General features: G+C 43.7%; 2 protein-coding genes across 3 annotated transcripts in view; one reads left to right on the top strand and one right to left on the bottom strand.

The window, feature by feature from the left end:
- LOC308108455 (lysyl oxidase homolog 2A-like) overlaps positions 1 to 8,623 on the top strand; it is a 27,682-nt gene extending 19,059 nt beyond the window's left edge. The window contains exons 7-14 of the mRNA XM_080461401.1: positions 1,154 to 1,305; positions 1,390 to 1,557; positions 2,971 to 3,136; positions 3,398 to 3,638; positions 3,807 to 3,922; positions 4,370 to 4,506; positions 4,896 to 5,007; positions 7,378 to 8,623. Coding sequence (XP_080317527.1) covers positions 1,154 to 1,305; positions 1,390 to 1,557; positions 2,971 to 3,136; positions 3,398 to 3,638; positions 3,807 to 3,922; positions 4,370 to 4,506; positions 4,896 to 5,007; positions 7,378 to 7,448 — 1,163 coding nt within the window. The 3' untranslated portion in view covers positions 7,449 to 8,623. The remainder of the gene's footprint in view (positions 1 to 1,153; positions 1,306 to 1,389; positions 1,558 to 2,970; positions 3,137 to 3,397; positions 3,639 to 3,806; positions 3,923 to 4,369; positions 4,507 to 4,895; positions 5,008 to 7,377) is intronic.
- Positions 5,628 to 12,876, bottom strand: r3hcc1 (R3H domain and coiled-coil containing 1). Of its 2 annotated transcripts, none has more exons than XM_080461402.1 (9): positions 12,738 to 12,876; positions 12,293 to 12,424; positions 11,153 to 11,290; positions 10,198 to 10,717; positions 9,874 to 10,046; positions 9,229 to 9,299; positions 9,047 to 9,142; positions 8,826 to 8,965; positions 5,628 to 6,548 (listed from the first exon to the last, which is right to left on the bottom strand). In XM_080461402.1, the coding sequence occupies exons 2-8, from the start codon at positions 12,376 to 12,378 to the stop codon at positions 8,856 to 8,858; spliced, it is 1,194 nt and encodes a 397-aa protein (XP_080317528.1). In that variant the 5' UTR covers positions 12,379 to 12,424; positions 12,738 to 12,876; the 3' UTR covers positions 5,628 to 6,548; positions 8,826 to 8,855. The 2 variants fall into 2 exon arrangements, with proteins under 2 accessions (XP_080317528.1, XP_080317529.1); XM_080461403.1 differs by having other exon boundaries at positions 12,293 to 12,436; positions 12,738 to 12,851.

Raw genomic sequence — 12,876 nt, 5'->3', positions numbered from 1 at the left:
GGAATGGTGTGGGCCTGAAACCAGAGACCTCCACCTCCACCTTATCTTGGGCCTTGTAGTCCCACCTGCTTTTGTCCTGCTTCAATCAGTCTAGACCTGAAGTCAGCACGCGGCGCTGTCGGAGAATGTACTGAGCAGCACATTCATGTTTTTGCATTGACCTTAAAGCCGAATCTGGTGAAATGCAATACACCGCACTTTCATAAGAATCACATGTGAATTGGGATAGTTGTCTTCAACTCAGCCATATTCTCACAGCAACACTGAAGTGTGCACAAAATGTTCCCCTGTAAAGAGAGAAATAACATCTTTTATGGGTTTCAGAGAAGGAATTCTGCATTGGATGGTGAACTAGGTTTTTTTTTTTTGGGGGGGGGGGGGGGGGGGGGGGGATATTTTTATGGGCTGACCACTGGATTCAACAATTCAACAACAGTGTGACAGAAAGACGTAAAGCAGCTGATCGTGTTTGTTTGCGGCAGTTAGTAAAGTGGTCTAAACAAAACCTTCAGGTTTATGTGTCGTATAGGAACAGAGCTCAGAAAAGTCCTTTTTATCCATTCGATTTTTTTGCCAACTAGTAAAAAATACAAACACATTTTTTAGGGTTTTTGCTCAACCCTAAATAACCTGCTTTGCATTTGCTTTACACTTGATATTTGCCACTTAAATATTGACTATGCAGTTGATACATCACTACATTTTTTCAGTCTCTCTTTTCTCTGCTGGCTCCCTGTCGGCATTCCTGCTCAGTCACACGGGAAAAAAACCCAGCATGGAGTGAACAAGCACAAGGTATTATGGAAACTTCACCACGACGAGGGACAATTTTTATTGTCTCATTCCCATTTGAGATAGCTGACTGCTCATTTCCTCTGCAGTGCAATCGTAGAGAACTGACATCTGTCTCTGGGAGGAATTGTTTTTCTCCTGCAGGACTTTTTACTCTCGACTGCCGCTGCAATAGAAGTTTTTGCTTTCTGAATCATTGTGTAACACAAGGATCAAATTTCTTCTTTCCAGTAGTGGAAAGATTCAACTGCAGCATTCATGACATAACTTTAAAGCTTAAGCTGAAACATTTGTTTTTATTTTTTTTTTTAGTAGATTGGCCTTTCTGGGTTTTATTTACATGCCTGGTGTATTTTTGTAGGGATTGGGTCGGTCCACATGAACGAGGTGGCGTGCTCCGGGTTTGAGAAGTCTCTCACCGAGTGCCGCTTTAACCGTGAGGCTCTGGGCTGCAGCCACGAGGAGGACGCTGCCGTCAGATGCAACGTTCCTGCCATGGGATTCAACAAGACAGTGAGTAACTCCAACCAACAAAAAAAAAAACACACCAAAAATGATTTCACAAACATGAATGCTGATGCATCTTTCTACCTGCAGCTGCGATTGGGTGGGGGCCGTAATCCCTATGAGGGCCGTGTGGAGGTTCTGACTGAGAGGAATGGCTCCCTGGTGTGGGGCACAGTGTGCAGTGACAGCTGGGGGACCATGGAGGCCATGGTGGTGTGCAGACAGTTGGGCCTGGGCTTTGCCAGCCATGCTTTCCAGGTAAAAAAAATCATTTCAAGTGTTTAGTAAATGGTTTGGGTATAAAGATATGCCTTTTACCAAATTAAACTTTGAAATCTAAAAGAAGTCCACATACATACAACAAGAATCACAAAGGGTAAAAGGTTTGTTTTCACCTCCCGGGCCGAATAACTTCCTCCACTTTAACAGGTTTCCAATTATGAGTAGCTCACAGAGTATTATCTTCAGATTATTCTCAAGATAGAACAAGCAGGAGATGATATCATTTTGAGATTAAATCAGCCTCCATCTTCTACCTAGTTAAATGCCCCTGTGTGAGTGTGCGTGTCAGTGGATGCTGTTAACTCTCACGTTAACAAGCTGGAGCTTTGTTGATCCCAGAAGGCAAAATAAAGCCCAGGGTGCAGGTCAGCGGTGGTAAATCTATGACACAGAAGTGTTCAGCTCCTCAGCAGGAGCGATGCAAAAGCTTCAGTTCCCTGTTTGAAGTTGATTGGACCTTCCACCAGTAAACCCCAGGGCACGGCTGTGCAGCGTCACAGTCCCGTTTCCTCACATCTCCCTTTATGTCATGAGCTGAGGGGAGTGTGGAGGTGTGGATATTGGAATATGTGGCTTGAGATAATACAGGTCTGGAAAGTATGTGTGAATCATGGTGAGGTGTGTTGAAATTATCCTGGGGGGGAGGGGGGATCTGAGAGGAGTGTGAACTGGAGCTGATGGAGGGAATGTATCTGTCCGCAGTGAGCCAGCCAAGTGAAATAATCAGGTAAAAGTGTCATAATAGTCAGTCCTCTTATATACACTGTTAAATGGTCTTTGTTATCACAGAGCAGGAACTCGTCTCCTGTCGAGACTCTTTTCCCGTCTGACTTTTAAATGATTCTGCAGAAAACCCCCACCGCCAGATGGAACAAATGACAGCGAGTTTAAACTATACTGCTCCATGTCTGTCCTTCTCCTCAGCCCACCAGCAACTACTCCCACTTCCATATCCCTCAGCTCCTTTTCTTTTCACGAATCCTCCTCCTCATCCCCGAAGGGTGATGGAAAGTCTGAGTTCGCCTTAGCTGTAGGTTTCTCTGCGGTCTGCAGCTGTAAAGAGGCCGAGTCAGCTCTGTGAGGACAGCGGAGTGTGTGATGTGTGAAGGACCCTCTGATTAGATGTAACTTGTGGGGCTTCTCACGTGACATGCATGTAAATCAAATACATACAGGAAATTAAGAGAATGTCTATGTTTAAAACTCAGTTCCCACACACTTATAGATGTGGATAATGTTACATAGTGTGTGATCAAGACAGAAATGCAGACTGATAAAAAGGAAAGCAGAAAAGGAAGAAGAGATCGAAATGTATCGGTAGCTGCTGGTTGGACGACTCTTGATTCTTCACCTTTATCATTTTTGTTTTCTGTGCCTCTCGTTCACCAGGAAACCTTCTACTGGCAGGGAGATTCATCGGCTGACTCAATAGTGATGAGTGGCGTGAGATGCTCAGGAACCGAGCTGACTCTGGATCAGTGTCTGCATCACGGGAAACACATCCTGTGTCCGAAAGGAGGCGGACGCTTTTCTGCCGGGGTCTCTTGTACTCAATGTAAGAAACAAGAAAATGACCTGAAAAGCACGCAGAGTCTGTGAGGTTTCCTACCATACATAGTAAACTCATCATCAAGCAGGACTGTGTACATGCTGCTACTATATAGTTTTTATGAAACAATTAGTAATAAATAGATGAAAAAAAAAATGCCTCTTCATGAACACAAACTTAACCCACAGAGCGAAGCCAACAGCTTTCACCTTTCTACACTGTTTTTAATCACCACCTCCCTCGTGGTTCTCCCTCCCTCTCTCCCAGCGGCCCCAGACTTGGTGCTGAGCTCTCAGGTTGTGGAGCAGACCACCTACCTGGAGGACAGGCCCATGTACGCACTGCAGTGTGCCCATGAGGAGCACTGTCTGGCCAGCAGCGCCGACCAAGCCGACTCGACCTCCTACCGCCGCCTTCTCCGCTTCTCCTCCCAGATCCACAACAACGGCCAGTCAGACTTCAGACCGCGGGCTGCACATCACTCCTGGGTCTGGCACGAATGTCATAGGTATGGAATGTGCATGTATTTTGGTGCCATTCTAGAGCGTTAACACTGTTATTAAAGATTCAAATGAAAACCAACATTCTGGGTCGCCGGAAAGATGATGTATATTACTGCAAAGTTTCTCTAAAAAGGAAGTTCTGTGACACTTTTGTTTTGCCTTGTATAACCCAGGCATTACCACAGTATGGAGGTTTTCACCCACTATGACTTGCTGAGTCTGAACGGTACTAAAGTGGCAGAAGGACACAAAGCCAGCTTCTGTCTGGAGGACACGCATTGTGACGAAGGTAAACACACGCACTCAGCTTCCTTTATTATCACAGTACATTCTGTGGCATCGGTGCTGATTTTGGCTTTACATGAGCTTTTTATATAGGAATAACAAACATAACTGTACAGAAATCCACTCACTTGTTTTATCCAAATAGGGTTAGGTGCTATTGGCCACACAGAACACAGAACTTTGTGCAATGTAGACTCCCCAAATAAGTGATCATCTTTAAATCATGTGAGGAATCCAGTGTAGCAGACAAAACCTATGGACGCACAGGGAGAACATGCAAAGTCAAGCCCAGAAATTAAACAAAGATTTTGTAGCTCACCACTACATCACTGTTGAATCTCTAGTGATATCCATTATGGGAAAATGCTCAATCCATCTGTCTACTTGAAATAAAGACCAGAGAACAGCGACACCTGAGCAGCGTGATACATCTAAGCCTGTTTGATTTCAGGTATCCAGAAGAGGTACGAATGCGCAAACTTTGGCGCTCAGGGCATCACGGTTGGCTGCTGGGATACCTACAGGCATGACATAGACTGCCAGTGGGTGGACATCACAGATGTGAAGCCTGGCGATTATATATTCCAGGTAAAACATCTGTTCTGTTCGTGTGCTGAGTGGAAGTAGAATGTCTGCAGTAGGAAAGGTCCATCGCATCTCCAGCCAGAGAACCAAACATATATTAGGAGTTTTCCACATCCCTGCTCCTCTGTGTTTGGCACGGAGTGCAAATGCAGTCGTATCCAGACAAAACAGCTGAGCAGGGGGTTGCTTAAGGTCACTGAACTAAATTTACAGCCTGAAGATTGGAGGAGAAAGTTTTGGACTCAGCGGGCGGCAGTCCTAAGACATTTTGTTTTTGAAGGAATTGTGCTCCTAATTACTATGCCTGTTCTTTGGTGCATTATACTACCTGAAAAAACAAATTCCACTTTGTGATAGTGTGTGCATGTGTTGCATTGTTTTTCTTCTTGCAGGTTGTCATAAACCCAAACTATGAGGTCGCAGAATCCGATTACACAAACAACATTATGAAGTGTCGCGCTCGGTACGACGGACACCGGATATGGATGTACAACTGTCATATAGGTGAGAGCATTACTTTATATTGTTATAGAACACGATTGTTAAAGGCTCAGTGGAGAAGGATGGTGGACTACAATATTGTGACATTAATGATGTGGATGTAAACAGCATAATATTACAGTTGAGTTAGTAGTACTTACATGGAAGTACTGCTGAATGTTTAATTGATCTTGTTGTACATCACATGTGGGTTGAGATCAAGAAGGCTGGTCATGAGTCATGAGTTTGTTCCAGTTACATTGTTTTGATACGCTACTATTCCTGCTCTGAATCAGACTTGAATTTCTCTGTGTGCTTCATCTGGTAGCAGAGGTTCAAACCAATCCTTCAAGACATCCGTTACACAGAAAATAACGAAAATATCTTTAGACTTCGGTACAGAATTCTTGATTGAAAGCTTGTTCACTCCATAGTAATTTTCCTATTGCCCCTGAAAGCCCACACGTTTGAGGGCCAATAACTGTAAGCTCTGCGAGCCAAGTTTCCCACAAGTATTACCTTCATCCATCTTCTACAGTGTTTGATCCAAAACATGAACAGACCACCAGTCCAGTACAGGGCAATCACACACAGGAAATCGCAGTGGGGGGGGTTGGACAAGACAGACAATTGAGGCAGAAAATAGATTCCGGACTCCTGTCATTTATTTAGGTGGTACTGTGCAGTATTCATTACTACAATTAGATTTAGTCTCACATCAAATTGCTTTACAGTTGTAAGTACATTTTCTTGCAAGTCAACCAGCAGCGACAAAATCTATCATGCCACTCTGTCATCGAGCACTGAAAGAGAAAATACAACTAAAAAGTATTTCTGACTAAAGACAGAAATAGTAGATTAGTTTAAAAATTAACATTGGAGTTTTTATGCAATAAAACTGTCTCACATCAATGCTGGGTTTTGACAATAGATTCTACTTTATTGATAATATACACTTTGTGGACGTGTAGAATTCATCTGTAGTGGAATTTAACACCAAGCTAGAGAAGAACTGAGAATTAGATATAATTATGCAACTAACCTGGCCTCACCTGGGCAAAAAGGTAGATGCCTTAACCTTAAACAACCTAAGAACACACTTAAGTTTCTAGTCACCATGCAACAAACCCAAGCAGGCTCCTCCAGTTGAATCAGAAGCCTTTAGAGCAGGGATGGACAATCCTGGTCCTCGAGGGCACCAGTCCTGCATGGTTTGAAAACATGCAGGACTGTGGCCCTCGAGGACCAGGACTGCCCACCACTGCTTTATAGCCACATGCAGTCCCTGCTGCCACATGCTGCATTGTCCCTTTAACAGTTTCACAACCGTCATACGATGCCAACAGTGTAAACAACAATAATAAAAACATTAATGTCCAAAGGTCCAAGGTCAGGCTTAGTTATGGGGCACCATTGCTGGGGATGACGTCTCTGTTGAGCTCTAAGACACTTCGGCAGGCTGGAAATCACCTCTGTGTGCCGCAAACACTGAAGACAAGAGAGCAGTCGTACTCTCCCTGACCACTGTGGAGTCCTTTCAGAGGCCAGGCGTCCGCTGGGCTTTTCTGCCAAAAACATAAAAAACACAACTTTTACAAAACTGAGTGTTCTAATAGTATTTATTAGTAGTTCACTATGATAATATATTCATTTTTATCCAGTCACTATAAACTAAGGCATATTAATACATGGTACTCAATTAAATTGATCATAGAATAGAATAGAATAGAATAGAATAGAATAGAATAGAAACCAAAAGATTGTGTCTTTCAGTCAGGGCTGAACAGCAGGTCTGTGACCTTTTGGACACTTATAAATAAATATTTAAAAATAAATGCCAAATTGTCCAAATATCCAAGTAGAGACAGTCCTATTTTTTCTTCTTAAAAAACAAAACATATGCAGCAGGTATGTGAGGGAGGTATTGCAGATACCATTAGTATTATATAGTCATTCGTCTTATAGCCAGTAAGGCGGTGAAAAGAGGATGGAGAGAAGCAGGTCATGTGTATAATTAGGATGCAGCTTAGGGCAAAAAAGAAAAGAAAAAAACAGTTCTGTTTCCAAAGTGAATTATTGCATGAATATAATGAAAACAAAGTGGTTGTATTGGAGCTCCAGTACAAAACAGGTCCAACAGTTGCAGGGCTTCATATAAACACAGTCAAAGTCTCTTACAGGCTTCCGTCAGCAAAGTGTGAAAGAGAAACACAGGAACTTTCTGCTTAATGACATATTAGTTACTTTAGAGTTTCTGTATTGACGTTTGAGATCTTAAAAGTGGCTCATTTCAAGGTGTTTGCTTCAGTCTACTGGTAAAGCAGCTCTAGTGGAAGTAAATATTATCTCGGGGGAATAATATAAATTACATTTTCTCCTCGTCTCTCTTCGCAGGCGGCACAACGAACTCGGAAACAGAAGAAACTTTCCCCGGCCTGCTGAACAACCAGGTCTCACACAGGTAGACCTGCTGAGCTCCGCAGCGCAGGAAGCTGATATCAAGACAACCACTAGAGGGTGCTGTACGGTTTTGCTTCCTTGGAGCAGTGCTGAAGCCTGAGCTCCAGGCTCTGCTGGTACAATATACTACAATGACTCAATGGAAAGAAAAAGAAAAAGAAAAAAAAAAAAAACTGCTTGCTTGCTGAATCCATTTATCACATTCATCTGTACAAATGTGTTTATATTTCTTTGTTGCCGGTGCAGTGTAGCCTTGACCTGGTGCTTGAAAGCAGAGACGCTTTTAAAAGATCGCAGCCACGTAACTTATTAAACAAACTGTGCCAACGGTTGCCTTCTAAGCCAAAGTTATGGAGCGTTTGGGGAATCCCTCAGACTGACGGAGTCCAGTGCTGAATCTGGTGCTTTAACTGGTCACGATCTGTCTGAACGACAGTGCAGGTATTTGAATCTCATGTGCTTTCACACTACTGCTCAGTTGAAGGCATTGTCATCGTAAAGGTGACCACGAATACAGTACATCGTCATAATACTCGACGCCACAATTTATGGCAAAACTCACCCCTGAAAAGACAAATGACGCCTCTCATCTCAGGACCGTATTTAACCGTCTCATAACTCAAGCTTTAACCACCTCTGAATTATGAGCTCCTAAAAGGAAGATTTGTTTCTAGATTTTCTGTCAGAGCCCCAAAGCTTGGATTTCACTCCTGTGGTGTCACTGGAGGTCTGTGAAGTCTACAAGTCATAAATTCTGAATTGAACCGAGTAGGAAGACTTCTCTTTCCTTCCATTAATTATTTTTCATGTGCTCACTTTTCAAAAAAAGCTTATTTATTAAGATCCCCCCCCCCCCCCCCCCCGGTCACTGCAGTTGAGATTCATTTTCACCTGCACGTCCCCTCGGCCTCGTTCTCAACGTCTTGACTTTTCTTAAATTATTACCGTCAGGGACTATGATGACATTGTGGAAGTATACTGTAACAGCCACACACGTTTGTGAAAATGCCTCCTATTTGGTTTTGTACATTCGGTTTTTTTTGTTTATTTTTTTAATGTAGCAATTCAAGAATCCTTTATTTTATAAGGGTCCTTGTCAGCTGCTGTCTGATTTCATTGTGTATGCATGGATGGATGTGGAAAAGCATTCCATTTTATAAATAAAAGGGTGAAAGCAGAGAAATGTGGCTTTTTGTTTCATTACCATTAAGACATGTGCTCGACACGGCCGTGAGCGACTAAGGCTGTTGGAGTAGTGCTCACAGATTAAGGTCTGGACGGAAAAATAAATGTACACAAAATACTAACAGATGTGATATTATTTCAAGACATTCTCCTCTGGATCATTCAACACTCAGAATAGTGGGAGCTCGCTCACTTACACCACATGCAGACTGCGTTATCGCTTCCCTTCAATACTGCTGCCTCCTGCCTCTCCCTCGTATGCCCAAAGCTCTGGTGACCATCCGCCTCGCGACGGCGCAATCGGTCCGGGGACGTTCCTTCACTGGCTGGATGAACTCTGGAAGAAGCCACACAAGCAACCGGCTGACTGATATATCCTCCGCACGGCTCAAATGGTGCAAACAAGTCACTACCTCACCTGCCCGTTGGAAGGCCTTGAGTTTGGCTTTTTTACTCCCTTCAGCCAGCGGTCGTACTGCCAGCAGTGGGTGGCAGATGGAGAGAGCATGGAGCGCTGCGTGCGACATAAACACACAGTTTTACCTTCAGTATCTTTTCCCGATCTTAACCGCAAACCCAGCACAAAGTCAAGCCTCTGACCTGCAGACTCGCTGGAGAAAACCCCGAGCGCGTGCGTGTTGTCCACCCATTTAATCTTCATCCCACCTTCACTGAGATGAACAGGGAAGCAGAAGGAACAGACAGCATGGTAATTTACTTTGGACTTTTTGGTGGTAAATACTAGAGTTGGCGAAAGTACTCAGCGTTTTGAAGCTGAAGCACAGAATTGTGCATCCAAAAAAAAAAAAGACTTTGGTAGAAAGGTACACAAACAACCTTAATTCAGGAAAAGGCCTAATGTTTCCAGGAATGTTTCCAGGATTAATCCTTTGGTTCTTTCATTGTAGCTCTAAATCGTCTAAGTTTAAAGACACGAGGAGCCTGTTTTAAGAATATAAATAGGAGAAAATACACATTTGTGTTCACATGTAGAGAGAAAATGTTTAGGTACAGATCGGTGAAAACGGACAGCAACAAAGTACAAAGACTTTTTCTAAAACACAATTTACAACAGTTAACAGTTCCACACATGTTCAGTATTTTGCTGGTAATTCGGCTGAACTCACAAAGGTAGAGTTGTACTCAACAACATTATGATGACACAAAAGAAAGAGTGTAGGATACTAGAAAAAGGTAAGGAAGCGGTTATAATGTGACAAAACACAGTGATTTGTGAGCGCACACCTGTACTCCGTGAAAGCATCCACAAGGTCTTCTGTCTTAAAAATCCCTGGGAAGTTATAGATCTCGATCACGTGAGCAAAGTCGTTGTTGATGCACACAATCTCATAGGGAGAGTAGTCTTTGTGGGCGTGCTCAATGGAAACGGTCACTGCCTCTTTTAGATAAGTCTTGATCTGAAGGGGTGAAAATAAAAAAAAATAAAAAATGCAGTTTAGACAATGTTTAAGGGAACCTGAAAAAAAACTGCACATATCATGCAATGGAAAATAAGTCGTGAATAATAAAAAGGTTAACATGAGTACGTAGAGAAATACAGAAAACTACCTCTTCGACGACGTCGTCTGTGTTTGTGTCGTCTGTGTCGTCTGTGTGGCCAACGTCGGCCGCGTCGTCCTTTACGTCCTCCCCCACTTTCATCCCAGCGAAGGATGCTGTGGTCTGCTCCAAAACCAGTCCCTCGTCTTCCTGCAGTCCCAGCGTGTCCTCCTGTTCCTCTGTGCAGAGCTTCGAGCCGTCGACAGATGAGACGAGGACGCCGTCCGCTAACCGGGGCACCTCCTCCTGTCCGCACGAGCCCCTTGTCATTCCGCCAGCTTCGGGACAGGAGCAGGAGTCCGATGAGTTGTTACATGTGGAGGTACAGCGACACTGAGCCGAACTTGGCGACGGTTGGTCGGCTGTGTTTGCGGGCGGGTTTTGTAAAGACAGTCTCTTGCGAGCAGCTCGGGGCATGTAGAGGGGCTTGTCCGGCCTCTTGGGTCTTCGGCGCCGAGGAGCGACTGGAGGTTTGGGCTCCTCGTGGCTGTTGTTGCCCTCCAAGTCACTATCCTCCTCCGTCTCACACCTACAGAAGACCAATTGGAAACCTCATACTTCTCGACTAGACAAATAGAAGCTTTCAATCACCGTGTCACTCTTTTCTTCCTTCCAGTTCAAGGTTAACCACCAGTCTCAGTTATCATACAACCGTTAATGCAGCTGTGCCAATCTGACTTTAATCAACATGGAGTTTGACCAAAGTCCAACAGGAGTTGGAATGCAGCATGATGGGCCAAAGAGCTGTGAATGGACCAGATTGTTGGTGAGTTCTTAGCTACACAATAATACCACATGTATTATGTTGCATTGAGCAGGAAACTTTGAATGACTTTTCTAATGAACACTGAAATGTGTATAGATTATCTGTGGGAAGAGTCGGATCACTTCTAATAAGCAAAACTCAGGTTATTAAATGTATGAGACACACCAGATGGGATTAGATGGTCAGTGTTTTCAATACCTGAGCTCAGAATAGCAGACCACCACCCTCCGGCTCCAGCTCTCCCCCACCGAGAAGGTGCTGAGCTCCGGCACATCCTCTATGGTCTTGTGAATCAGGTATCGCAGTCTGCTGTGCAGAGGAGGGAACAGGAGGACACTGGGCAGGGACACAAAGGTCACAACATCAAAAGCAATACAGTGCGACTCCCATGGTCATATGAACACAGCATCATCGTTACAGTTCATTTTTCTTTCTCTTCCATCGGTCAATTGAGCAGAGAGGTTGCTATCTCCATTAAATTATTAATGGAGAAACCCGAACCCTAACCTCTTCATGGTTTTGCCCCTTCAGAGATCAATGACCTCCTTCAACTACATACTTCCACCTGTAATATCAGTCTACCTTTGCCTTTCTCTAGATTATCTGCACATCTGTCCATCGGTCTGATATCTTTCAGCCGCACTGAACTCTAGATTACACACCTACGGGACAAAAACACTAACATTCTGTCTTTGATTACTGTATAGAACTGTTACACAACAACAATTACATAACTTTGTGGCTCATTACAGCTCCTTTAATGGCTTTCAGTGGCCTCACTAAAGCATGGTGACAGCTCTTATTAATGGCTGCACTAACATGCATCAGAACACAGTGGTGACATTTCAACTTGAGGCTCAGCTGTGCAATAGTCCAGCTGTCTAATCAGCATGTTGACATGCCACACCTGTGAGGTGGATGGATTATCTCGGCCAGGGACAAGTGCTCAGATTGAGACACATTTCCTAACAATATAAGAGAGAAGCAGGCCTTTTTTATGTACATAGAAAAAGTCTTAGATCTTTGGGTTACGCTCATAAAATATGGGACCAAAAACTAAAAAAATAATGTATTTTGACATTTGCCTGATGTAAATCGACCTTTAGAGCTTTAAAAAGTGCCCATAAATAAAATATATTATTAATATAAATGAATAAAATGAATCAAGCATGTGCATTTCTGGAAGAATATAGAAATAAATCACCACTTTGTTGTGTGAATGAATGATATGCCCCCCCCCCCCCCCCCAATAATTCTCAGAGAAGGCCCCAGAGCCTTGAGCAGAAACCCACTGATGAACCAATGAGGGAAAATGATGTGGGACAGCGGTGCCTTTACCTCATGGGGTGGTTTTTCTGTTGGAATGTTTCCATCTCGTCCAAAACCTGATGTACGAACTCGCTCTCTTGCTTTGAGAGATACATGCCATCGTAACAGGGAAACGCCAGGGTGGATGGAGGAGCAGAGATCCTGCAGAGCAGACTGAGCTGTGTTACTGCCTGAAGCTGCATTATATCACCTGCCACATCAAACTCAAGACAGTGGCCACGATACACTATCAAGCGTGCTCCTCGGGTTGACATTAAGCAGTAAGACGTGGTTTTATGGAAGCCCGTCAGAGCAGTAAATATGCAGGTTTTTTTTATTAAATTTGAATACATATATAAGAGAAAGCAGGGCTAGCTTGGTCATATGTGTGTGTTGTGGGGTGAAACAGTCTTGCGGGATGTTTTTGGTTTGTTTGTTTTTAGTTTATTGTCAGTAGTGAGTCGGGTGGTCTCACCTGACAGACTGAAGACAGCTGCTCTGGTTTGAGGTGGTTTTTGTAGAGATGCTCAGTGTGAAGGGTCTCAGAACAACTCAGATAAACACCAGCAACTAGCAGCTCTGGCTAACTGTCCCCCGGAAACACAAGCAGCGGC

Source organism: Lipophrys pholis (genome assembly GCF_963383615.2).
Source record: "Lipophrys pholis genome assembly, chromosome: 4".
NCBI classification, from domain to species: Eukaryota; Metazoa; Chordata; class Actinopteri; order Blenniiformes; family Blenniidae; genus Lipophrys; species Lipophrys pholis.
Note: the sequence above shows the minus strand (reverse complement) of the source record. Positions and strands in the feature narration are given on the sequence as shown.

Coding starts and splice junctions, on each gene's coding strand:
- r3hcc1 (XM_080461402.1), bottom strand. CDS start 12,378: ATGTATCTCTCAAAGCAAGAGAGCGAGTTCGTACATCAGGTTTTGGAC. Junction 10,047..10,197: donor CAGACGACGTCGTCGAAGAG/GTAGTTTTCTGT, acceptor TCACCCCTTCAG/ATCAAGACTTATCTAAAAGA. Junction 9,143..9,228: donor TTTCTCCAGCGAGTCTGCAG/GTCAGAGGCTTG, acceptor TGTCGCACGCAG/CGCTCCATGCTCTCTCCATC.